Genomic DNA, 24,334 nt, shown 5'->3' on the forward strand with positions numbered 1-24,334 from the left:
TGCCCAACGACTCGGCCACCCAGGTGCTGCAACACATTTGGAAATCCTTAACACACAAATCTTTCTCAGCCTCACCCTGCCAGGTGTTCTGAGCAAAGCAGGAGGAAGAGGAGAGAGCTGCCAAGTGCCAAGAAGAACCCTCGAGGGCACCATGTCTGTCTCCCAGGTTAACACATGCAAATTCTCCATTAAAAACCCCAACCAAGACCCACTCATCTAGCCTCTCTGTGAAAATTCCAAAGGAGGGAATGGATTCCTCTATGAAGGAACCACTAAGCCAACCGATGCAAAGGGCTCGGATAACTCAGTACGGTTTGGTGGGCACAGTGTGAAGGTCTCCATGTGAATGTAAAGATACGTTCTACCAATTATCTAGAGGAGGACCTGACAAACCTCTTCATTTTGGTGCCAGTGGAAGGTCCAGGAAAAAAAGATTTTTAATCTTAAAAAAAAAAGAAAAAGCGATCCAGAAAACTGTCAGGTGGGAAAGCAGGGCTCTGTGGTACCTTCCACTAAGCGACTTGAATGTCTGAGTCTCGCAAGATACCTCATCTGTAAAATGGGCTGTTGTGAGGCTGGAATGAGCTCAAGTATGTAAAGGACTTGCAAAGAGCGCTCACTATTTAAAGGCAGGAAGGTCATGGAAAACAGCAGAAATAAAGATTTTAGAAAGATGAGAAGCTTCAAGAAAAAGTGGCAGAGACTGGGAGATGCCCCCAACACTTGCCTCTGTGGCTTCTTCATAGGGCAGGTGCCAGGCTTCCTGACTGTATTAATTAGGGCCACTGAGTAAATTGTCAGTTGCAGCTAGATTAAGGATCAGATGGTTCAGATTTCAACTTCCTCCGACTGGTTGGAGTCACAGGACACTGTTTAGAAACTAACAATGAAAACGCTTTTCAATATATTTTTAAATTACATTTTTAGCCAAACATGTTAGACTCTAAGGTGAAGATTTCTTACTTCATCTGGGGCGGGGGTTCCTTCCCAAGCAATTTCTCTTAAGCATTTAAAGCTCCTCAAGTCAAGAGTGAAGGCAGACTGAATCATACACTTTAAAAATGGCAAATCTTATTTTATACATATTTTACCATAATTAAATAAATGTTAACAAAAAGAGTGAATGTGGCAAGCTTTAGGGTTGATTTTGAGATAAAACATGAAGACTGGTCCCTCTGGGTTTGGGCTGAGGGACAGATGGCCTCCTGAGGCCTTTCTGGAGGTGAGTTCCCTTGGGAAACATTCTTGGTGCCCCAAGTGTCATCATTCATGGCAAACCAGGACACCTGCGAAAAAGGCTTGCCACTCTGCAAATCTAGGACACACCTAGGCTGCTGGAAGTGGGGAACAATAGGAGGAAAGCAGATGAGAGAGCCGGGTGCAGGGGCCAGGTTGCCGAAGTACCTGACCTCCAGCACCCCCGGAAGGGGCTGAGCCACCCACAGGAAATCCAGGCATGATGGAGCGACCGGCCGCGGCACGTCTTATCTTCAAGCAGCACTGACTTCCTAACGGACAGGGTGCTGGCGCGATGAGAACAGCTCCAGTTCTGGGGCTCCACAGAGCTGGGCTTGAGGACCCTGTTACCTTCCACAACCTGACCTGGAGCCCATTCACAGCAGGTTTACTGTGAGAAGCAAATGATCTCTCTTTCACAAAGTGCCAAGCACAACAACAGCAAGAATGGAAATTAATGTTTACTGAGGGCTTACTATGTGCCAGCTCCTGTTGTAAAAGCACTTCACAGAGACGGGATCTTCCTAACAACCTCCACTAGTTAGGCCCTATTAATGAATCCCCATAGTACAGATGGGGAAACGGAGACACCGTGAGGTTTAAACCCAGGCCTTCCACTCTCGAGGCTGGAGCTCTTAACCGCAGAAACCACAGGTTTCTGAACTGGAAGCTTCTGCAGCAGGGACTGCAAGGCCCCTGGAACTCCGCCCGCCCTGCCCCAAGCACTGTCAGAGGCCCTGCCTTGTTCTAGAACGAGTGCATCTTATCCTCCTTGAAATACAAGAGGGTTCCTTCTCTTTGGGATGGGCAGAACTCCGGAATCTCCTTTTTCCACTAAATACAAGAGAATAGGGCAAATCGAAACACCTCCATTCAAGAAGACAAAGAGCCAACACAGCAGAGAAGGGGGTCACTTCCCTGGAAATTTTTAGGGAATTCTTTTCTTGGTCAGCTCATCCAGAAGTGCACATACTATCCCTTAAAAAAGATTCATTCGTCAGTGTCTGGCTTCCCCTGGCACTGGCCTCTGAGACAAAGCCAGCAGCAGATCCCTCTCACCACCTCTTTCCTTCTCCCCCAGATGGAGTCAGGAGCTCCAGAGCCCACAAACCTCACCTCTTGAGCCAGAAACCCAAGGTGCGGGCCAGGCTCTACCACTGAGGCCCAAAAGGACTGACTGGCTCACAGTGGCAGGGTCTCCCCTTGCCTGACTGGGCCGCCGCTCTTAGCCCATCTCCAGAGTGGGAACACACACTTCTAGATTTCCCTGCCTAACATGCTTTCTCGTGAGGCTACCAACTTCCTTGCATATCAGTGTCCCATGGAATTTTCTCTTTCTGCCACAAAAGACCAATGTTTTGATTCTCATAACATTAAAGCAATTTGGGAAAAAAAAGTTTAACACGGCCCAAATAAAAAAGTCACCGGTAATTCCTCTCCAGAGAGAACTCCTGGGAATGTTTTGGCCCACTTCCCATCGGTTGTGTTTGTATCCCCACCTCACTCAGAAAGCCCCCGAGGTTCTCTTCTGGGAGGCTGTGCTCTGCACACTCAAGTCCCACCTCCCTGTGTCCTGCTCTAGTTCACATGCGCACACTAAGTGTCTCTCCCAATCATGAGGGGCCAACAGAGATTCTACCAGCGAGGAAACAGGCTCTGAGATGCAGTTACATGCTGAAGATCACAGAGTCGTGAGAAGTGAAATTGGGACCAGTGCAGAGCCTGCTGCTCCTTGTGGGCTGGCAGCCCCTAGGGTGCCTGGGCAGTCAGGGCCCCTCTAGCTGCTCTGCCCTCTATAGGGTTGGAGACCAAACCGGACCCTCGGCCCAAGCTCCCCTTCACACCCTCCCCCCTGGGGAGGAACAGATGGTTCTGTTGGTAGCCACTGCGCTGGGCACCCCAACAGGCCTTAGTGAATGGCCACTGAGGATGATGCGTCCCCCCACCCGCACTCCTCCATCTGGCCTTTGGCATGGGCTTTAAGACGGATCCAGTAGGCCTGGATGACTTCCATTCTCTGTCTGCTTTCCAGCCCCTCCTAATCTTGGTGAAAATTTCCACACAGATCCATGGAATGTGCATATAAGCAAGACTAGGCTGAAACAGGAGGGAGCAGACACCAGTCAGCGGTCAAGATGTCCCAGGACGGGCGGGTCTCAAAAGACTGAGTATAACGGGGGCGCCTGGATGGCTCAGTCGGTTAAGTGTCTGCCTTCAGCTCAGGTCATGATCCCAGGGTCCTGGGACTGAGCCCCGTGTCAGGCTCCGAGCTCGGCGGGGAGCCTGCTTCTCCCTCTCCTCCTTACTTGTGCTGTCAAATAAATAAAAAAAAAATCTTAAAAAAAAGAAAAAAGACTGAGTATAATGAAACACCAGGCTAGGGTGCAAGAGAACCACCTAAGCAATTTTTATCACTACCCATGGCCACTCTGGGCATGGAGCCCACAGACCACAACCAGATGCAATGAGGACTGTGAAGGGAACATGCGCAGTACCCATCGTGGGCCAGTGCTCCCCCAATGCAGTGTCGAGGATAAAGGAATACAGCAGAATGGTGTGTGGAGTCTCACTGCCCCGCAGATCTGGAAGAATACTTTAAAGGAAGAAATGAGTGGGTTGCATCTTAACAGGAAGAAGGTTTTATTTCCTCTCTCTGAATTCCTTTGAGCTCAGCAGGACACAAAGTGTTGGCCTGACTTGGAGGACGTGGACACGCCTGCTTCACATGGAGGCGGCAGGGAGCACGGCGAGGGCACGAAGCCGATGGCAGGGGCTGGGCTTCTCCAAAACAGACTCAGCAAGGCAGTCGCTGGCAGGAAGTGAGGTAGAGTTCGCCAGAGAGATTTTAATTAAGAAAAACCAACCCAAACCTCCACTCTGGAACCTGCCCGTCAATAAGGAAGCTTCGCAGCTCCGCCTGAGCAGCAGGGTCTGGACAGGAGGAAATGGAGAAGCTGCCAATGGTTCGAGAAAGAGGAGGTTTCTGCCAATCAGACACTAACTGCCAGCACAGGCTGAAGGGCCCTAAAATAGATGTGTGAGCACTTGGCCCCAGGCTGCTCTTGCCAAAGCTTTGAAAAGTCCCTTTGAGCCCGTTTTCTTCAACATTCCTGATCACCATGGCTGGCCTCCTGCTTGCCGGCTGTCCAGCCTCCGGTGACTACGGAGGAAGGATGGGTGACTTGTCTTCATTTAACTTTCCCCCCCTTAAAAAGGTGACTGGGGATTCCAAGTCAACTGCTGCTTCCCTCCTGCGATTTTGGGGGTGGGGCTGGGGCTGGGATCCAGGTCATGTGTGGCCACAGCTGTTGTTAATAAACTTGCAATGATTTCATAAAAGGCTTCCAAAGGGCTGAGGATTTAGTTTCAAATTATTCCCAGATCGGCTGCAGATCGCCGAGCAACACCAGACCCTAACCCCCAGCTCCAGCTGTCCCCCTGCAACAGGAAATTGGGGGGAGGAGGGTGAGGTACAGCCCCAAGTGGCACATGCTGTGCAGCTGGGGTCTGGAATGGCCCAGTGGGGGGCTGGACAATGTGCTGGGGAGGAGCAAAGACAGCCGGGCTCTTGGCTGGCCTCTGGAGCCATCTCCTCAGGTCACAGAGACCCAGCACCCAAACGCCTTTCCATCTGGAGCTCCCCCACGGGGACCTGGAGGCAGCATGGAATATGGCCATGTTTTGACTCCTGTCAGGGTCAAGTGCTCGGCCTGGGTCTGCTGGCATTTGTCGAAGACAACACATATCTACATGTTCCCACCCTCCTTGGTAAAGTCCTCAGTGACACCTAAACCTGATCAAGGACACTGTCAAGATTTGGAGATCCAGCCCCCCCCTCTAACATCGGCAACTTGCTCAATGGGGAAAGGGTCCAGCAATGGTCTTACCCCTCTATGGAGCCCCAGCTGGTTCACTGGGCTCAGGGACCCTAGTGGGCACCTACTTGGTGAGCTGCCAAATTTGTGACCTCCAGGGTGTGGAGACTTCCGGAGTAAAAAGGGCTGACATCTGGTCCAAGACCTGGGCTTGCATCCCACTTTTACCAAGTGACCTGAATCTCGTTTTCCTCATCTGTGGATCAGGAAAGTGGTCCTGCCCCCATGTTGTAACAGAAAGGAAGATATTTAAAAGTGACCAGAAATAAGATGCTGAGGAAGCTGGGTCGATGGAACAACAAGGGGGCTCACATCACCATCTTAGTTTCTTTTGTAAAAGATACATTTAAAAAGTTAAGGAGAGGGGTGCCTGACTGGTTCAGTCGGTAGAGCACGTGACTCCTAATCTCAGGGTCGGGAGTCCAAGCCTCACATGGGGCATAGAGCTTATTATCATTTTTTTTTTTTTTTAAGATTTTATTTATTTGACAGAGAGAGTGCATGCACAAGTAGGCAAAGCAGAAGGCAGAGGGAGAGAAGCAGGCTTCCTGCTGAGCAGGGAGCCCGATGCGGGGCTCGATCCCAGGACCCTGGCATCATGACCTGAGCTGAAGGCAGACACTTAACTGACTGAGCCACCCAGGTGCCCCGGCATAGAGCTTATGTAAAAAAAAAAAAAAGTTAAGGAAACAATGCTATAGCCAAGATCCAGTTAATGACTCCACCTTTGGTCTACCTTTCCCATGGGCCTTCTGCCTCTCCTGGGTCCACTCTGAAATGCTCTTCTCCCCTCCATTCCTGCAGCAGTCCCTCCCTTCCCTGGCCACTTAAACACGGGTCTCAGAGTTGTGTGGTATTATCAGTACACTGGCCCCTGCAGGGAGATGCTGGGCACTGGGCTAGTCTGGGTGGTGCTGGAGCCACAGATGGGAGAAGGCAGGCGGGTGGCTTAAAGACGCCGAGAGAAACAGCCTCGGCTGGAGCCCCTGCTACGCTTATGGACCACAGTTTTTGTAGAAGTGGGATGACACGTCTGCCTTAGAGAATTATTACAGAATTAAAAATATTAGCACAGGTCAATATCAGGTTCAATTCAATGTAGGCTTGGGAAAATAAGTCTCCTGACCAAATGGCTAAGTGGTAATGGTATCAAATTGTAAACTGGTTGTAAAAGCCCTAGGGTTTTATTTGAATCAAACAATCTTTTATATTCAAAAATCAAAGAAGTTGTGGAAAATAATTCTGTGCAGTTTCTGGTAACCAACACCCAAGATAAACACTGACTTTGTTTTGTATTTAAGGAAGAAAAATTCTGTTAAGAATTCTGCCCCACTTCTTGAATCTGGACCGCCAGGTGACTGCTCTTTTGACCACAGCGTCTAACGATGAGCTAGGCCTTACTAGCCCCTGCCACTCATTCGGCTGCAGTGGATTTGGATCCAGTCAAGCACCAGGATACCTCCCCCGCTGCAAAATAACGTCTGCTCACTTATGTGTCAACATGTGGCTTTGCATTTTGCTCCCCAATCAGAAAACTGTGGTTTGCTTCTTTTTTTCCCTTCCTTTTAAAAAGATATCTTGTTTTTTAAGACTTGTGGTTGAATGTTTTTGGCTTCATTTTGATAATTAACAGAGAAGGCGAGTTACATTCATCATTTTAGTTCTCATACGGAGTTTGTTTGGGTTCCCAGGCAATCTCTAGTCATTAAGGGATAAAACTCAACTTCTTTCCAAACCACGAAGGGACGAAGAGATTCTTCCTGGCCTTGCTGGTTAATTAAGCCAGAGAAGAGGCTTGGATGACAGGGCATGCTTTGTTTCCCTGAACTTCTGAATGGCTTTGTGTTCTCAGAAGCCCCAACAGATGCTGGCTTGGAATCCAATCAGTCTCCTGGTGAGAATCAAGGAAACAGGGCTGATCCCAGATTTGATGGGAATGGGACAAATGGAACCAAATCTCTGGCTGTGGCTGCCTGAGGAAATCGGAGGGATTTGTATTTGCCTGACCTTCCTTTTGAACTTTATTTTGAGCAAACACAGAACCCTTCTCAGGGTGGAAGACGACAATTCAACAAGAAAACAAGGGGGCATGTGGCATGCTACGGCACCCAAACAAGGTAACAGAACACAAAAAACTTTTAACCCATTCCATGTGTAGTAGGGAAAAGGGAGGTGGCAGGAGAAGGAACAAGAATGAGCTGGAAGAGAAAGGAAAACAGCGCCGACCCAGGACAGGCCAGCAGCTGAACACCTTCTGGTGTGTAACTCCACTCAGCTCTTTGTTTCTGGAAGGCAACGTGGGAAGGGGAGCGGGATGGGGGAGGGGAGAACTTTGTAGGAGATGCAGCTCAAGAAAAAGAATCCTATTTCCTCATGTAAATCCTAGAGATGCTCAGGCCTGGGTATGCTGGCCGCACAGCACTGAGGAAGTGAGTCGACAGAACGGCCGGGCCCGGGGAAGGCCTGTCCTGAAGGCAGCGTGCACTACCCTGGCGAGCACTGCTGCTGCACGCTGACCTCCGTCCCTGAACCAAACCAACAACACAGGATGACCTGTCTGTTTACAAAGTCTACCCTTTCCTTCCGTGACTGGGGGTGCGCTGGGGGGCAGGGAGGAAGGCTTGCTGAGACTCTCAGCGGGTGGCAGAGCTGCCGAGTAAGCGCAATTCCTGGGTCCCTCAGCCCAATTTTCTGCCCGGTGAGGAGGTGGTTCCTGACACGCACACACCTGGTTTCCATTGAGGACCCACGGCTTTCCAAAACTGGGAGCTCCCAGGATTATGGTTAGGCCAGGAGAGGTGTGCTGTGGTTCTCACACAGGGGACGGCCTGTCACCCGACACCTCCTCTCGTTAGGCATATTGGAGATGTTCGAAACCAGGGGTAAAGTCTGATGACTAACGACCTATGCTTTGGCTTATAAAGTGCTGGCACGGAATATGTTTTATTTTTTTTTTAAAGATTTTATTTGGGGGCGCCTGGGTGGCTCAGTTGGTTAAGCAACTGCCTTCGGCTCAGGTCATGATCCTGGAGTCCCTGGATCGAGTCCCGCATCGGGCTCCCTGCTCGGCAGGGAGTCTGCTTCTCCCTCTGACCCTCCCCCCTCTCATGTGCTCTCTCTCATTCTCTCTCTCTCAAAGAAATAAATAAAATCTTAAAAAAAAAAAAAAAAGATGTTATTTATTTATTTGACAGAGAGAGACACAGCAAGAGAGGGAACGCAAGCAGAGGGAGGGGGAGAGGGAGAAGCAGGCTTCCCGCCGAGCAGGGAGCCCGACGCGGGGCTCGATCCCAGGACCCTGAGATCATGACCTGAGCCAAAATCAAGAGTCGACTGCTTAACCAACTGAGCCACCCAGGCACCCCTCCGTGTTTTAAAATACAGATATATAGCATCACTTAAAAATTTTTTTTAAGGTAAACTCTACCCCCAACTCTACGTGGGGCTTGAACTCACAACCCAGAGATCAAGTTACATGTTCTACTGACTGAGCCAGCCAGGTGCCCCTAGCATCACTTTTTATAGCTCCATACTAAACTAATGTGAGATGCTCACACATCTGAACAGGCTGGGCTGTTCAATGCTGTACTTACCATGTGAGGAAAAATAAAATTCTATCTTGTCTAATCCACTGCTATTTTGGGGCTTTCTGTAATTCACAGCCAAAGTGATTCTTATTAATATAGGGATGTTTATTCATTTCTTAATGAATCACACTACTCTTTACATATTAATGTTTATCTGTATCATATATGTGTTAACAACAATTTCCCCAGTTTTTCATTTACCTTTATCTTTGTTTATGCTGTCCTTTGCCAAACAGGATTTAAGTATTTTTAGTCTGGCCTCGATGTAACACTAAGAAGGGTTTTCCCTTCATAGGGAATGATACAAGTAATTTTCTTTCGCTTTCTTGAAATATTTCCAAAAGGTTAGCCCAGTGTCCCAAAAGAACTACTGAAGGTTTCTCTCTCCACATGGTAGCCAGTGTGATACTGAAATCTTAAATTCGGCTAAGTCACCCCTCTACGTAAGCCCTGCAATAGCTCCCACCGTTACCACCAACTCACAGCCTGGCTGGGCCCGCCCTTTCTCACTTGCCTCCCCTAGCTCACTACCTGCAAGTCACATCAGCCTTCTTTCTGGTCCCTGAACAGGCTGCATTTGTTTGGTTTCCTGGCCTGCCTTGCTCCTCCTCCTCAGGCAGGCCTCTCTGCAAATGCTGCCTCCCAAAGAGCCCGCCCAGGTCACTCCATCCGAAGGCAGCCTCCTTCCCTCCCCTGTGCCAGCCTCCTCTCATTGCTCCTCCCTAACACTAATCAGACAAAGGACCTGTTTCAGAGTGCAAACTCCACGATGACAGCGCTTTTCTGCTTAGACTAGTCCTGGCAACACTGAATAGTTAAGAATAAAAGAACGGATGAATCTATCATTTCTCCAAGTGATTTTAAGTATCTTTAGAGGAACCTGGCTGGCTCAGTCAGAAGAGCACAGAACTCTTGATCTTGGGGTCATGAATTTCAGACCCACGTTGGGTGTAGAGATTACTTAAATAAAAACTTGAAAGAAAAATGGTATTTTTATCAGACATTAAATTCTCATTTAATGTGTTTCTGGTCTCCATTTTGTCCCTCTGATCTAGTTATTAGCCTACATGGTTTTGATTAGTGTAGCTTAGTAAAAATTAGTCTCATTTTCAAAATTAGAGGCAATTTTTCAAGGTAAAAAAAAAGCCCTATTGAATTTCAACGGGAATTGCAGCAAATGTCTAGATTTTAGATTGAAGTGATATATCTGCAATACCAAGTCTTCCCTCTGAGGGACAAGAGGCTTCTCCATGATCAGGTCATCTTCCTTGTCCTTGGGGAAAGCTGTCACCAGGCCTCCTCCAGGGGGCTTTCGTGCCCTTCCTCAGGCCTTTTGTTTGCTCCAAGTTAGCAGGGTTTTCACTTATGCTCATTCTTTTTGGTAGAACAAATCCTGGCAAATACTGCACTGCTACCCTTACAGAGAGTTTCAAACTTAAAAATTATTTTAAGAAGAACTGATACAGTTTATATTAAAACTTAAGAACAAAGCATTATTTCTCTGTATGTTCACATCTCTTGATGTCCTTCAACATAGTTTGTTTTTTTATATTTCTTGTTAAAGTTAATTTCTAAAATATTTTATTATTTATATTGCTATATAATGTGAATGACATTCTCTATATTTTTTTTTTTTTTTTTTTTTTTAAAGATTTTATTTTTATTTATTTGACAGAGAGAGAGACAGCGAGAGAGGGAACACAAGCAGGGGGAGTGGGAGAGGGAGAAGCAGGCTTCCCGCGGAGCAGGGAGCCCGATGCGGGGCTCGATCCCAGGACCCTGAGATCATGACCTGAGCCGAAGGCAGTCGCTTAACCAACTGAGCCACCCAGGCGCCCCGACATTCTCTATATTTATTTTGTATCTAGACGTCTTTCTACTGCTTCTAATAGCTTTCAAGTTGATTACTCTGTCTTTTCTCAGGCTGAAAATGGTAGATTTCCCTTTCTTCATTACATATAAAAGTGCTTAGAACAGTGTCTGAAACACAGTGGATACCTAATTAACATTGGCAATTATGTTCTATTCTCTTAGCTAACTGAACTGACTAGCAGTTCCAAAATGAAACAGCGGTGATAGTCTTTGATTTTTTGGTAATGCTTCTATGTATTTCACCATTAAAAACATGATAAGGACTGTTCTGAAATATGGGTTTTAAAAAAATCAAGAATATTTGATTTTATTACGTCTTTTACCATTTAAAGTTATCATATGGTGAGTTATATTGATAAAGCTCTTAATATTGAACCATCCCTGCATTTCTGGAACAATCTCACTTGTTATAGCCTTTTTTTTTTTTTAAGATTTTATTTATTTATTTGAGAGAGAGAGAATGAGAGAGAGCACATGAGAGGGGGGAGGGTCAGAGGGAGAAGCAGACTCCCCGCTGAGCAGGGAGCCCGATGTGGGACTTGATCCAGGGACTCCAGGATCATGACCTGAGCCGAAGGCAGCCGCCCAACCGAGCCACCCAGGCACCCTGTTATAGCTTTTCTTTTCTTTCTTCTTTTTTTCAGATTTTACTTTATTTTATTATTTATTTATTAAAAGACTTTTTAAATTTATTTGACTGAGAGAGACAGCGAGAGAGAGAACACAAGCAGGGGGGAGCTGGAGAAGGAGAAGCAGTCTCCCCGCTGAGCAGGGAGCCAGAAGCGGGGCTCGATCCCAGGATGCTGGGATCATGACCCGAGCTGAAGGTAGACGCTTAATGACTGAGCCACCCAGGCGCCAGCCCCTGGATTTTATTTATTTATTTTAGAGAGAGATAGAGATTGAGCAGGGGGGAGAGGGGTGGAGGGAGAGAAAGAGAGAATCCCAAGTAGACTCCCTGCTGAGCATGGAGCCCCACTCGGGGTTCAATCTCATGATCCTGAGATCATGACCTGAGCTGAAATCAAGAGTCAGACACTCAACCAACTGAGCCACCCAGGTGCCCCAATCACTTGGTCACAGTTTCTATTTGCTGATATTTTATTTAGAGAATTTAAAACCTATATTAAGTTAGAAGGATCTGTATTTTTCTTTTTTGGGGGTTATCTCTGTCATGTTTTGGTATGAGCATTATGTTGGCTTTATACAAACATATGTAAAACTATCTTTCCTTGTCCTCTGGGACTTATTTCAGATGGCAAAAAAGTTTTATTCTAAATAATCTGCCCATAAACTTTTTGGGCATGCTGCTTTTCTGAGGAGTAGCTTTCTGATTACTTTTTCATTTTTTCCTGTGGTTACTGGTCCATGTAATTTCCTGTATTTTCCTAAGTAACAATGTGTTATGTATACGTAAAATCCCTTTCACTAAGTTACCTTGCCAGTATTCTCCGCTACAAAGCAACAGGCAGTCCCGCATTCACTTACTGTGGGGTCGGTCCAGAGAGAGCATCGTGAACACTCCTGGCAAGGGGCTCCGGGTGAGCGAGGGTGCTGGCAGAAATGGTCATACCCGCTGATGGATGCTCGACAGAGGTAGCACATCTGGGCACCGCAGCGGCAAGACATCCGGTTGCAGCCTTCGGATTTGATGAGGCCAGTCCCACACTTGTGGCACTTCCTAATGCGGGCTGCAGTCATCTTCTCTTCACTAAGAAAAGAGCACATGAGTGGAGACAGCAGGGAAGAGGACGAGGAGAGAAAGGTACTCTAGGCACTAAGTACGTCTTCCCACAGGTGACTGCCTAGCCCTTTTGGTGACATCTGAAGAGTGAAAAGAACCTATGCTTTGGAGTCGAGAACTACATTTAGTTCATTAGCTGTAGGACCCTGAGTAAGGTACTCAACTGCTTGGAGACTCAGTTACCTCATTTTTACATTAGGAAAACCCAATTTCTTTACCATGTTTTGAGAATTATTACAGGTAAGATAGAAAGTACCCTGGCACAGTGCGTGACACCTACCATTTAGAAAATGATTATTCTGTTTGTTATAGGAGTCCCTGTAGGCTTAAAATGGAGAGAAAAAACTCAGGGTGTCCCTTAATAACATGTTTTATATATATGAGGCTGGCTAACAAAGGGCCAGTAAGCCTAAACCTTGGTTATGAACACACTTTGGATTTTATCCATTTTTTTTTTTTTAAGAGGTGGGGGGAGAGGAAGGGGTGGGGAGAGGGAGAGAGAGAATCCCAAGCAGGCTCCACATCCAGTGTGGAGCCCGACACGGGGTTCAATCTCACGACCTTGAGATCATGACTCAAGCTGAAATCAAGAGTTGGAAGCTTAACTAAGCCACCCATGTGCCCGCCCACCTTGGATTTTAAATACTTAGTGTGGGGTGGGGAGACACAGTTGGGGACAATCCAACAGTCAGTTTATACCTTCTTCCTGTTGGCAGTGCTCACCTCCATGTCAAAATCCCACATTCCCACACTCCCTTTTATTGAGGGTATCGGCATGCCCTTGAGGGGGGAGTCGGCCCTGGCTAATGGGAAGTTTGTAGGAAAGCTACTTGTTTCCAGAAGCACTTTAACTGATATGGAGGGGCAGGTGACTAGAGCCAAAATAACACATCTTGGCTCTTTACCAAGAGCTGGCACTGCTGAATTAGTTTCTTCTGTAGTGCCCTGTTCCTAACTCTAAAATTACCCTCGCTACCCTGGACTATAACTGTTTGTGTGTCTGTCTTCCTCTACTAAGTTGAGTTCCTCGAAGGTGTCAAAAAGCATGCCTATGGAGACTAGGGAAAGCAGGAATGACCCCAATGGTGGAGAAGCCCTGAAACTGGGACTTAACCCAGTGCTCTGAGCATTTCTCTTCCTTCCAAGTGGGAACCCAGAGTGGTGGCCAGGGATGTGCTTCCCTGTAAAGACTCAACAGTCTGGGGATGAGTTGTTTTGGTTTTGTTTTTTTTTTTGGATTTTATTTATTTATTTGAGAGAGAGAGACACAGTGAGGGAGGGAACGCAAGCAGGGGGAGTGGGAGAGGGAGAAGCACGCTTCCCGCGGAGCAGGGAGCCCGATGCGGGGCTCGATCCCAAGACCCCTGGATCATGACCTGGCCGAAGGCAGAGGCTTAACGACCGAGCCACCCAGGCGCCCCTGGGGATGAGTTCTGACCTGCAGGCTCTCTCCTCACACTGAGAAACAGCCTTCTTCCTCCCACGGCTCCCAGGGTTTCTGCTAAGTAAGGGAAGCCAGGTGAGTCTAGGGTCACGCAAGTGTTTTTAATTACTGATATTTATTTATTTATTTTTTTTTTAAAGATTTTATTTATTTATTTGACAGAGAGAAAGCATGAGAGAGGGGAGGGTCAGAGGCAGAAGCAGACTCCCTGCCGAGCAGGGAGCCCGATGCGGGACTCGATCCCGGGACTCCAGGATCATGACCTGAGCCGAAGGCAGTCGCTTAACCAACTGAGCCACCCAGGCGCCCCTAATTACTGATATTTAGAAGACTGTCATAGTTTGCTCCTTAGAAGCTAGATTATGTGCTTAAAAATAGAAAAATGAACTAGGAAATTGGCTGGTATTCATTTAGGTCTAATTTTTGAATGGTCCAAAATGCAGGAAGGCTCTGACTTGAAAAGAATTTAAACTCAGTTCAAGTTACAGAAGAATAAATGAGTTCTAAGTTTTGCTGAATAGGAAACATCGTCAAGGAGACAAAGTTTAAATAAAGTGAATTTGTTATTGTCAACTTAATAATATAGCACACATGTTCATGATTTCGGTTACTCAGCAACTGTGAAGACACTTCTCAATGCTCCCTGTTAAGACTTACAAGGTTCTGATGCAAAAGTTTCCAAGATGAAAACCTGAGGCCAAGAGACTACTGCAATTTTCTACAGCACAAACTTTCCGTGTAAGAGCACCTTCAAGACTGATGTGTGGGGGCGCCTGGGTGGCTCAGTCAGTTAAGCGGCTGCCTTCGGCTCAGGTCATGATCCTGGGGTCCTGGGATTGAGCCCCACGTCCGGCTCCCTGCTCAGCAGAGAGCCTGCTTCTCCCTCTCCCTGCCACTCTGCCTACTTGTGCTGTGTCTCTATCGCTCTGTCAAATAAATAAATAAAATCTTAAAAAAAAAAAAAAAAAAAAGACTGATGTGTGGCTTTAAGCTGTCATGCTCTGGGGGCCTGGGGCTGGCTGACTTTTTCCCTGGGTAGCTGCGATGGCTATAGTGTGGGAGAGAAGTGGATGAAAAGAACCAAGGTTGGGGCACTTGGGTGGCTCAGTCATTGAAGTGTCCAATTCTTACTCTTGGCTCAGGTCTTGATTTCATGGTCCTGAGTTTGAGCCCTGCATTGGGCGTGGAGCCTACTTAAAAAAAAAAAAAAGATCCAGGGTTACGGAGTCCTTTCCTGAAGGCTTGGGAAGAGGGTGCATTTATTTGCTTGCTCTGTTCCACCAAGCTGTCAGTCACCAAAGTAATAATGGATATGGGATGGGAGAAAAGGCACTCCTAGATGAATGGAGGAATACACACAGAGTGCCCACCACTGAACATTGCTCTAAAGTTCATATAGCTGTTCAACGCTGCATGAATATCCACTCAAGTCCTCATTTCTGCACTCATAAGACTAGTACTAGGTAGGGCCAGAATAACTCTGTACCAAAAAAAGACTGCTTTTATAGACTGTGGTGACCACCTATCCAGTAACACGAAAGTGCAAAACGGGATGAGAAATCAGTTGATTCTTTTGGGAGAAGAGTGATTTGGGAACTAGATTCTAAACTAGGCAGGAAACAAACAGCCCTACAGGATGTGTTTCTGGGCAAGACAGGAAGAGAAGCCTGGGCTGCAGCTGTGTCTCCTGACCTTGTGTTCAAACAGGAAGGTTCACTGCCTTCCCCTACATAACCAACCTAGATCCTACAGCTCCAAGAGTATTTGTTCTCACTTTTTTTTTTTTTAAGATTTTATTTATTTATTTGACACAGAGAGACACAGCGAGAGAGAGAACACAAGCAGGGGGAGTGGGAGAGGGAGAAGCAGGCTTCCCGCTGAGCAGGGAGCCTGATGTGGGGCTCGATCCCAGGACCCCGGGACCATGACCCGAGCCGAAGGCAGACGCTTAATGAACAGGTGCCCCCTGCTCTCACCACTTTTAAGTATGTTGGTAATTTCACCTCCATAACATAGATACAAATATGCTCTGTACTTAACAGATGAAGAAACTGAGGCACAGAATGACTAAGAAATTTCTTCAAATTTCTTAACTACAGCTATCCATAGTGATTACTCAATCTGTACTGACTTTATCAGTAAGACATCATTCTTAGGGGCAGAACAAAGGCTCAGGCGGCAACAACAAAACCTCCGCTTCTCCCAATCCAAACCAGACGTAACGTGTCCACAGTAACAAGAGCAAATTTTTTGGGGAGACGGTTCATAAACTGGCTGAAAGACAACTCCAGATGAGAAATTTAGAGTGTTCTTGGCAATAGCTCAAGTGCTGGACTAAGTATACTGCCTGACGAGATGACTACTTTGAAGAAAGTAATTTTGGACATGTCCATCACTTTAAGGCCATGCCACTGGGCAGCTGGTAGCTGCTCTAAATTATAAAGGCTGGCTGATAGGGGTAAGCCTAGATTTGAAGAAGCAACGCTAGACTTTTCTAGTTGGAGTGGCATGTGTGATAACTACGTATGTCATCGACTGTTGCCATAAACTTAATCACATCTACAAGGTCCCTTTGCCATGTCAGGTAAAGATATTAACAGGTTCTGGGGATTAGGACCTCTGCCCTCCGGCCTCCAGATTCGTATCCACCCTACACCCCTACAGTCACCTCAACCCAGGACCCCAAAGGTCTCAAATACCATGGTGTCGCTCGGAGTCCCAAATCTCACCATCTAAATCAAGTACAGGTGAAGACTCTGGATATGACCCATTCTGGGACAACTTCCTTTCCAAAAAGGGAAAAAATGGAAGGAAAAAAAGGAGTCATCACTTATCATCAATTTAGAAATCCAGCTGGGCAAACTCCCTTATATTTCAGATCTGAGAACCCTCTGTGGTCATGGCACTACTGAGTAAGCCTTCCTTTTCTCAAGAAAGGTAGTGTGTTTGCAGCAGAGTAGATTTTAGTCAACCTGCTTCGTTTCTCTAGAACTCTGGGCATCTGGTGGACTTGTTCCTTCCACACTCTGCGTCTTTCAGTCCAAGCTGACAGTGTTTCTGCTGATACGAGCACTCTCACCCACAGCTGGCTCCTAGACAAGCCCATCTCTACTTCGGGTTTCTGCTGAGATGGCTGAGGGGTGATGCCTGAGCTTCCTAGAGGCTCTCTCGGTCTGACTGAAGGGATCTGAAGGGTTCCCCCTTGACCTCCTGAGAGCCTTTACGTGACTGAAGACTTTGACATCTGGAACACATCCTGATCTTCTCTCTAGGAGCATGCTTTTCCTGACAGCTAACGTCTTAATTTTGGGGTCTTCTGTCACCTGGGCAGGATGGGAGTTTCAGAAACAACCAAATCCTGTTCCTGCCCCTCAATCTCTCCTTCCGCTCACACTTTCCTCTCGCCACCGCTCAGCCCACAAGTTTCCTCAGCTTTTCTAGTTGGAGTGGCATGTGTGATAACTACGTATGTCATCGACTGTTGCCATAAACTTCATGTTCATCCTCAGCTACATGTCCAGACCCATCATCTACACCTTCTGCTTTCTGCACGACTGCAGTCGTCTGCAGCTAAGCTTCCTGCCACCGAAACGAGAACACGCTCTGCGCTTACTTCTGAGTCCTCATCAGCAGACCTTTACAGCCACAGCTCCACGAGCAGTCCGTTTGTGGGGATCCAGGTATTCTCCAAGGCAATTTTGGCTTTGCCCATAATGCTCCTCACTTGCTTCTGAGTCCTCAAGGGGGAGGTTTCTAAAATCCCTATTTCTACTAGTTCACGGCAATCTAGGCTTTCTTCTACCATGCTTTTCAAAATTGCTTCAGGCTCTACCCATTGCCCAATTCCAAACATACTTCCACATTTCTAGGTATTTGTTACAGCAGCACCCCACTTATGGCCCCCATATGTGTGTTAGTTTTCTACTGCTGCTGTAACAGACCACAATTTTATTAGCTTAACGTAATACAAATGCATTCTTTTACAGATCTGTAGCTCAGAAGTCCAGCACAGGTCTCCTCAGACAAAAATCAAGCTGTCACTGGGCTATGTCACCTACTCTGGGAGAGAATCTATTTGCTACTCTTGTGGGCTGTCAGCAGAATTCTTTGGGGCTGTGGGACTGAGACCCCTGTTTTCTTACTGGCTGCCAACTGAAGGTTGCCCCCTGTTTCTAGAAATGGCCACATTCCTTGGCTCAAGGCCTTCTTCCTCCATCTCCAAAGCCAGCAACAGGGTCTGTCCATCACTATACCTCTATCTGACCAGAGAAAGGCTCTCTGCTTTTAAGGAGTCATGTGATTATAGACTGGGCTCACCTGGATAAACCAGGATCATCTCCCCACCTCAAGGTCCATAACCTTAATCACATCACTTCAAGTCCCTTTGGCCATAATAAGGTAACAGGCTCACAGGTTCCAGAGATTAGGGCAGGGACATCTTTGGGGGTCATTAGTCTGCCTACCAAATTTGTGGTAAAGAACAGTTAGGAAACCATTTGCTTAGATTTAAAATCCTGCTATGCCACTTACTACCTGCAGGATCACGTGCAAGTTTCTTGGGCTCTGCCTGTTGTATCGTTTTGTAAAATGAGGATAATATTACCTACCTGTGGTGGACACTGGAAGACTGTTAACTGCCCCTAATAGTCATTTCCCACTTCATTCTCTTAGTAATGAAACCTACTCCTCACCCTTTGAATTTAAGCTGGACATAAAATCACCCGGCTAGAGATTACATATGGTGTCTGCCTTGAAGCTAGGTTGTGGCCACACTCAGTCTAGACCAACAGGGTAGAAGACAGACACAGACACAAACACACACACACCTTACAACTTAAAAAGCTGCCTGGCTGGCAGCTTTTCTCTTTCTCCTTTTCTATGGGCTGGAGTGTAAATGTGGCTACAACCCAGTCACCATAATGTAGATGAGAACACCACCTTAGGGAATGGTGAAGCAATGTGATAAAGGAACCTGGTCTCTGAATGACCTCATGGGAAAGATCTGCCTGGTAAGGCTGGGCTATTACAGGAGAAAGAAATGGGCTTCTGTATTATTTAAGCCAATGTATTTAATGAGTTAATATTTGTAAAGTGCTCAGCCACACAGGGAGTGCTAAACAGTAATGGTGCTTATTATTACTGACTGCATTATTCTGCATTCTGGAGGCTATAATGCTGCTTAATGTCTCAGGCCACCAGTATCCTATGGGAAGCATGGGTATAAGCAATATTCGTGCAATCTAATCTAGTTAAAATGTGTGATCTGCTTATTCGTTCAGATCACGAGCAGAAGAGGACTAATATGTACTGAATCCGCATGTTCCGGCACTGACCGTATTACACCAGACTCCAGGACCAGCTCCATGAAGCTGAAGAGACCAGCCAACAGAGGGGGTTAGGGTCACTTCCTGAGGTTACTCTAGACCGGGGTGGCCCGAGCACTTGTCCTTCCCACAACACTCACTGCCCTCCCAGGCCAAAGGGCCGGCTAACGGGGGAGCTAAGAACCAGTCGCAAGCCCCTGAATGAGGTTACTCACATGGAGGTTCGGTACTTGATGTCATCTTTCTCAGCCAGCTCTTCACAAGTGAGGCCATTGTGCTCTTTCCAGAGTCCCTGACACTTCCTACAGGTTTCCTGGGGATAGAGGAGAGACACAAAGACAGTTCCTGGTGAGGAGACACCATACAAGTTTGTTCAACAACAGGAAATGCAAAACAAGCTTCATGTGGCTTGAGTTTTTTCTGATGATGGCTCTCCCTTTTAGCAGGGATATTTCTAAAGACATCTCTCAAGAGAAAAGATAAGAATCATGAGAAGCAAGCATGGGGAAACTTTCTTCTCCTTAGAGCAGAAAAAAAAGTGTTGCCCCCATCACCCAATTGGTAAAAGGCCTTCTAAAATGCCAGGAGCCACCTGAAAAAAACCCACAAAACACAAAAGACAGACTTATGTGATCTTGAGTTTTTCTTTTTTAAAGATTTTATTTATCCATTTGAGAGAGAGAGAGAATGCGCACAGAGGGAGAGAGATAGGGAGAAGCAAACTCCCTACTGCGCAGAGAGCCCGATGTGGGGCTCGATCCTAGGACCCTGAGATCCCTGAGATCCAAGCCAAAGACAGACGCTTAACCGAGTGAGCTACCCAGGCGCCCCTGATCTTGGGTTTTTAAAAATGAAATACAGTAAGCCGCTTAAGGGCAGGGTCTGTTTGGATCTCGTTAATTTCTGTAATCCCCATGCCCAGTGTTCCATTGTTGGTCAGGCATAGATTACATCTGTTGAACTGAAGAATGGTCTAGATTAGGATTACTAGGGGTCCTTATGAGAGACAACCCCCTAAGTCATCCCTTACTCATAAACACAGATATCAACCTCCACAACCTAACCCCATTTATAAACATAATTTTTTAAAAAGATTTATTTACTTATATATTTGAGAGAGAGAGAGAGAGAGAGAGAGAGTACATGAGCAGGAGGAGCACAGGGAGAAGGAGAGAGAAACTCAAGCAGATTCCGTGCCAAGCCTGACATGGGACTTGATCTCATGACCCTGAGATCAGGACCTGAGCTGAAACCAAGGGTCGGACACTCAACCAACTGTGCCACCCAGGTGCCCCTATAAACATGAATTTATAAAAATTACTACTTTTTATTTTAGAAGCTTTCCTACTTTACAAAATTTGTATGTGTCAGGAACTATTTCACACCTATAACAAGAATTTAAAGAGGGGCACCTGGGTGGCACAGGTGGCACTTCCCTGCTCGGCGGGAAGCCTCCTTCTCCCTCTCCCACTCCCCCTGCTTGTGTTCCCTCTCTCGCTGTGCCTCTGTCAAATAAATAAATAAAATCTTAAAAAAAAAAAAAGAATTTAAAGAAACATTAACCCAGTTAAATTTCCATTAAGTGGAAATTACAACCTTAATAAGTACAATGAAGGAAAAGTTGGGTGTTGTCAGCTTTAACTGGGAACCTGATCTAGTCTCGGGAGGGGAACAGTGAAGGCTTGAGAAGTGGAGTCTGAGTTCTGAAAGATGAGTCAAAGATAGTGAAAGGAGAATAGCATTCCAGACAGAGGAAAAGAAAGAGAATACTCTGGCAGATGAAGCTGGGCAAGATGAAGCTGGTTCCTATGCTGGACTGCAGAGACTGAAAACAGGCCTGGTGAAGCCTGCAGGGATCAGGCCATGTGGATGCGACCATCAGTCTGGCCTTTGTCTTAAGAGTGCCAGGAAGGCGTCCAGAGGTGTTAAGCATGGAAACACCATGATTAGGTATGTGGTTTAAAAGATCACTGTGTGTGGACAACAGCCTGGAGGGAAGAAAGAATGGACACGCCAAAGACAGTCAGGAAACTGTAAAGTCACCCAGTACAGAGACTGAGAAGGCACAGACCAGGGAGGTAGGTGAGGGCAGGAAGGAAAGTTCACTGATTAGAGAGAAACTCAAGAAGGCATCAAGGATGATTTCTTAGTTTCTGGTTCGTGCAACCCAAGATATAGATGGAGCTTGGCAACAGTGGAAAAGGTCTGGCTTGGGATGCCTGGGTGGCTCAGTCAGTTAAGCGTCTGCCTTCGGCTCAGGTCATGATTCCAGGGTCCTGGGATCGAGTCCCGCATCGGGCTCCCTGCTCGGCGGGGAGCCTGCTTCTCCCTCTGCCTGCCACTCCCGCTGCTTGTGCTTTTTCTCTCTTTAACAAATAAATAAAATCTTTAAAAAAAGAAAAGGTCTGGCTTGTCCATCCGTGGGACACCACTGGCGATGTCTGGCAGTGAGCTTGGGTATCAATGTTTAGCATTTGAGAGTGGCCAGGTTAGGGGTCACCAGGAGACATACTAGATTATGTCCTGATGTCAATTCTAGAAACACTCCCATTGGTGTATTTGCCACTTATTATTGAACTTTCTCTAACATATTCTGCTGAGATGACTCAACAAGGCACAGAATAGTATGTACAGTATAGATGCTATCATTTCTACAGAACAAAGGTGGTGGTAGTGGGGGCGGGGAGGGGGTGGGGAGAATACAGTGACCTATAAAGTCAACCTGAAAGGTTACCGAAGAAATTGGCAGTGCTGATTGTCCCAGTGGCTGGAAGACAGGGGTGAGACTTCTTACTGCAGGCTTTTTTCATCTTTTGAATCTTATACTATATAAATGTACTACCTAATTAAAAAATAAGTAACATTTAAAAAGATAGAGAAATGAAGCAGACTGCTTGGGGAGCTGAGAACCTGAACAACCTTTTGGTGGATATTGTAAACAGGCTTCAATCAGTGGAATGAGGTGGGTAGGGGTAGAGATGAGCCGATTAGAAATTCGATATTACACACCACTGCTTCCAAGGGATGCGATGTTTTTTGGTCCCATACCTACATTCCTTGCCAGTGAACAGAGGCTAAATCAGTAGTGGCTTAATTATTACATACCAAAATGTAAAGCAGCCGCAAACCTGTTTTTAAAAGACTGTGCCTGACTATTCTGGGAAAAGGGAGGATAAACAACAGCTGGAGAATAGATGAGCTGATATCTGGATCCTAACCTTTCAAACAATACTAACCTAGCCACCCACCAGGAAGAACAGCTTGACAACAATGCACGGCATTTAGACCACTTTTTTAGCATTCCTGGTGATGCAGTTATTAATTCATGGGACCTTCTTCATAAGAAAGAACCCATTTTCTAAGTGAGACAGTCTGTAACAGCAAGATGGCCTGGCCAAATGGAGTCAGTTGTGAGCAAGACGTCAGAGGACGCCACCACTCACTTCCAAAATCACAGCAGTTCTCTGGCAAATCCAGGGGTGGATTTTCAGCCACGGTGTCTCTCAATGAAGGGCCGAGGAGTCCCAGAGAATAAAACGGAAATGTCTTTTGAAGAGACTAACTAGCTAGACACTGAAACCCACAATTAAAATAACGCAGGAGAATAGCAATCTGGGTAAATTTAACATTTGGAGCTTTCTGTGTTGTTTCTTTAAAATGTACCCTTCTCTTGTAAACAGTGTGAATTTCTCTCAAGCACAGCTAGGCTTTGTTCTTAGACTCAACAGATGCTTAAGCAACACTAGGCAGAAGAAACATTCTTGATACATTTCTAACACAAAGATAATTACATTCTTCAAAGTGAGGTTAATGAGAAGGTCCTAAGGACCATTTTGGAAGGCAGAGTACACTCTGCATGCAACTTCAAAACACCCAGCACAAGCATATCCCAGCTATCAGATCCAATCAGCACAGGGATGCAGTCATTAAGGACTGCTGTGGGTCTGGGTTCTTCATGGCAAAAGAGAGATTTCTGGTTAACTTTTATGCTGCCCCTTTAGTCTCAAGATGCATCAAGGTGTTCGGACTATTCACTGAGGTCTCAGCCTTGCAATATAAAGAACACACTCCATAGCTTCCCTTCACCCACTTTCTGCTGCTTAAATACTGTCTTATGGGCAAGGCAGAGATTAAGCTTGGCTTCATCAGAGAGCTGAGAGTTCTTCATTAAACAGCTTCCTCAAAGACCAGCGAACACATGCCCCAGTCATCACCTCTTCTATGCACAGCTGAGCTTCCTGCTGCTGGTAAAGAACCCAAGAAAAGATGAGGCCAAGAGTCCCCCAAGTCACCAGGCTTTGTCCTCCTTGCTCACCACCCCTCCAGGCCTACTACGAAGTTGCTTGGCTCTCTGTGCACCCTGCATCTTACCTGCTGGACTTCCAGTCTTGTCTAGGCAGTGGAACATAGCAGAAACTGCTCATTTATTTTTAAATGATTCCTCCAGTGAAACTTCTAGATCCACTCTTCAGGGTAGAGAAGTTGCTGACCTAGATATGGGGCATGAGGCTGTGGCCGATTCAAACAGAATCTCTGAAATTCAAGTGCTCTGCCTTGCCATCTCAGGCACTCCAAAAATGGTGGGGCTGTTAGTCCCCAAACCCCTTAAATCCAAAGATGAGGCCCAGGTACCTGACACTTCACAAATGCTTAGCAAACTCCAGGACCCACAGGGCCATGTGCATTCAGACCATGCACGTCTCTCAGTTGTCAAGGTCACCGTTTCTTCCCCACCTCCAGGTCCAAATGACACATGGACACCAACTTAGTCCAGCAAGAGACTTATTTTAAGACAGGAAAAAAGACCACGAGGCTGATGCTGGAACCCTTGAGAATTAATAAAACTGGGCAAACTTAAAACTCAGCAAAATCAGGGCTTTTCCTTCCTTTAACTAAGGAAATCCAAGAACTTCTGTTTTTCCCAGGGTAAGGGTGCACACAGTCTCTTGAGGAAGTCAGATAAGTGAGCAACCCACACGGAACACAGTGGAGTTAAGTATAATAGTGCACACACATGTGGGCTTGTGCACACATAAAGACAGCAAAGAAGAGGGGGAGGAGCTAAGTCAGACAAGAGTTCTTTGAGGAGTTGGCATCTTCATGAGACTGAATAAAGCAAGTATCACGAGTGATGAGAACACCCAGGCAACCAATACAGTATTCCTCCCATCAGGATTGAGATCTCTCTGGGTGGTGCCTTCCCCAGCTCCAACGGCCATCAGAGCCAAGTATCTAAAATGCAGAACCAGATC

At 46.5% G+C, this 24,334-nt stretch overlaps 1 protein-coding gene across 2 annotated transcripts in view; it reads right to left on the bottom strand.

Moving 5' to 3' along the window:
- RNF216 (ring finger protein 216) overlaps nt 1-24,334 on the bottom strand; it is a 147,663-nt gene that overhangs the window by 5,813 nt on the left and 117,516 nt on the right. For both annotated transcript variants that reach the window (XM_032394110.1, XM_032394111.1), the window contains exons 14-15: nt 19,298-19,395; nt 12,059-12,281 (exon numbers count right to left, since the gene is read on the bottom strand). In XM_032394110.1, the coding sequence (XP_032250001.1) occupies nt 12,059-12,281; nt 19,298-19,395 (321 nt within the window). The remainder of the gene's footprint in view (nt 1-12,058; nt 12,282-19,297; nt 19,396-24,334) is intronic.

Source organism: Phoca vitulina, unplaced genomic scaffold, assembly GCF_004348235.1.
Source record: "Phoca vitulina isolate PV1807 unplaced genomic scaffold, GSC_HSeal_1.0 scaffold79, whole genome shotgun sequence".
In the NCBI taxonomy this organism is placed as follows: Eukaryota; Metazoa; Chordata; class Mammalia; order Carnivora; family Phocidae; genus Phoca; species Phoca vitulina.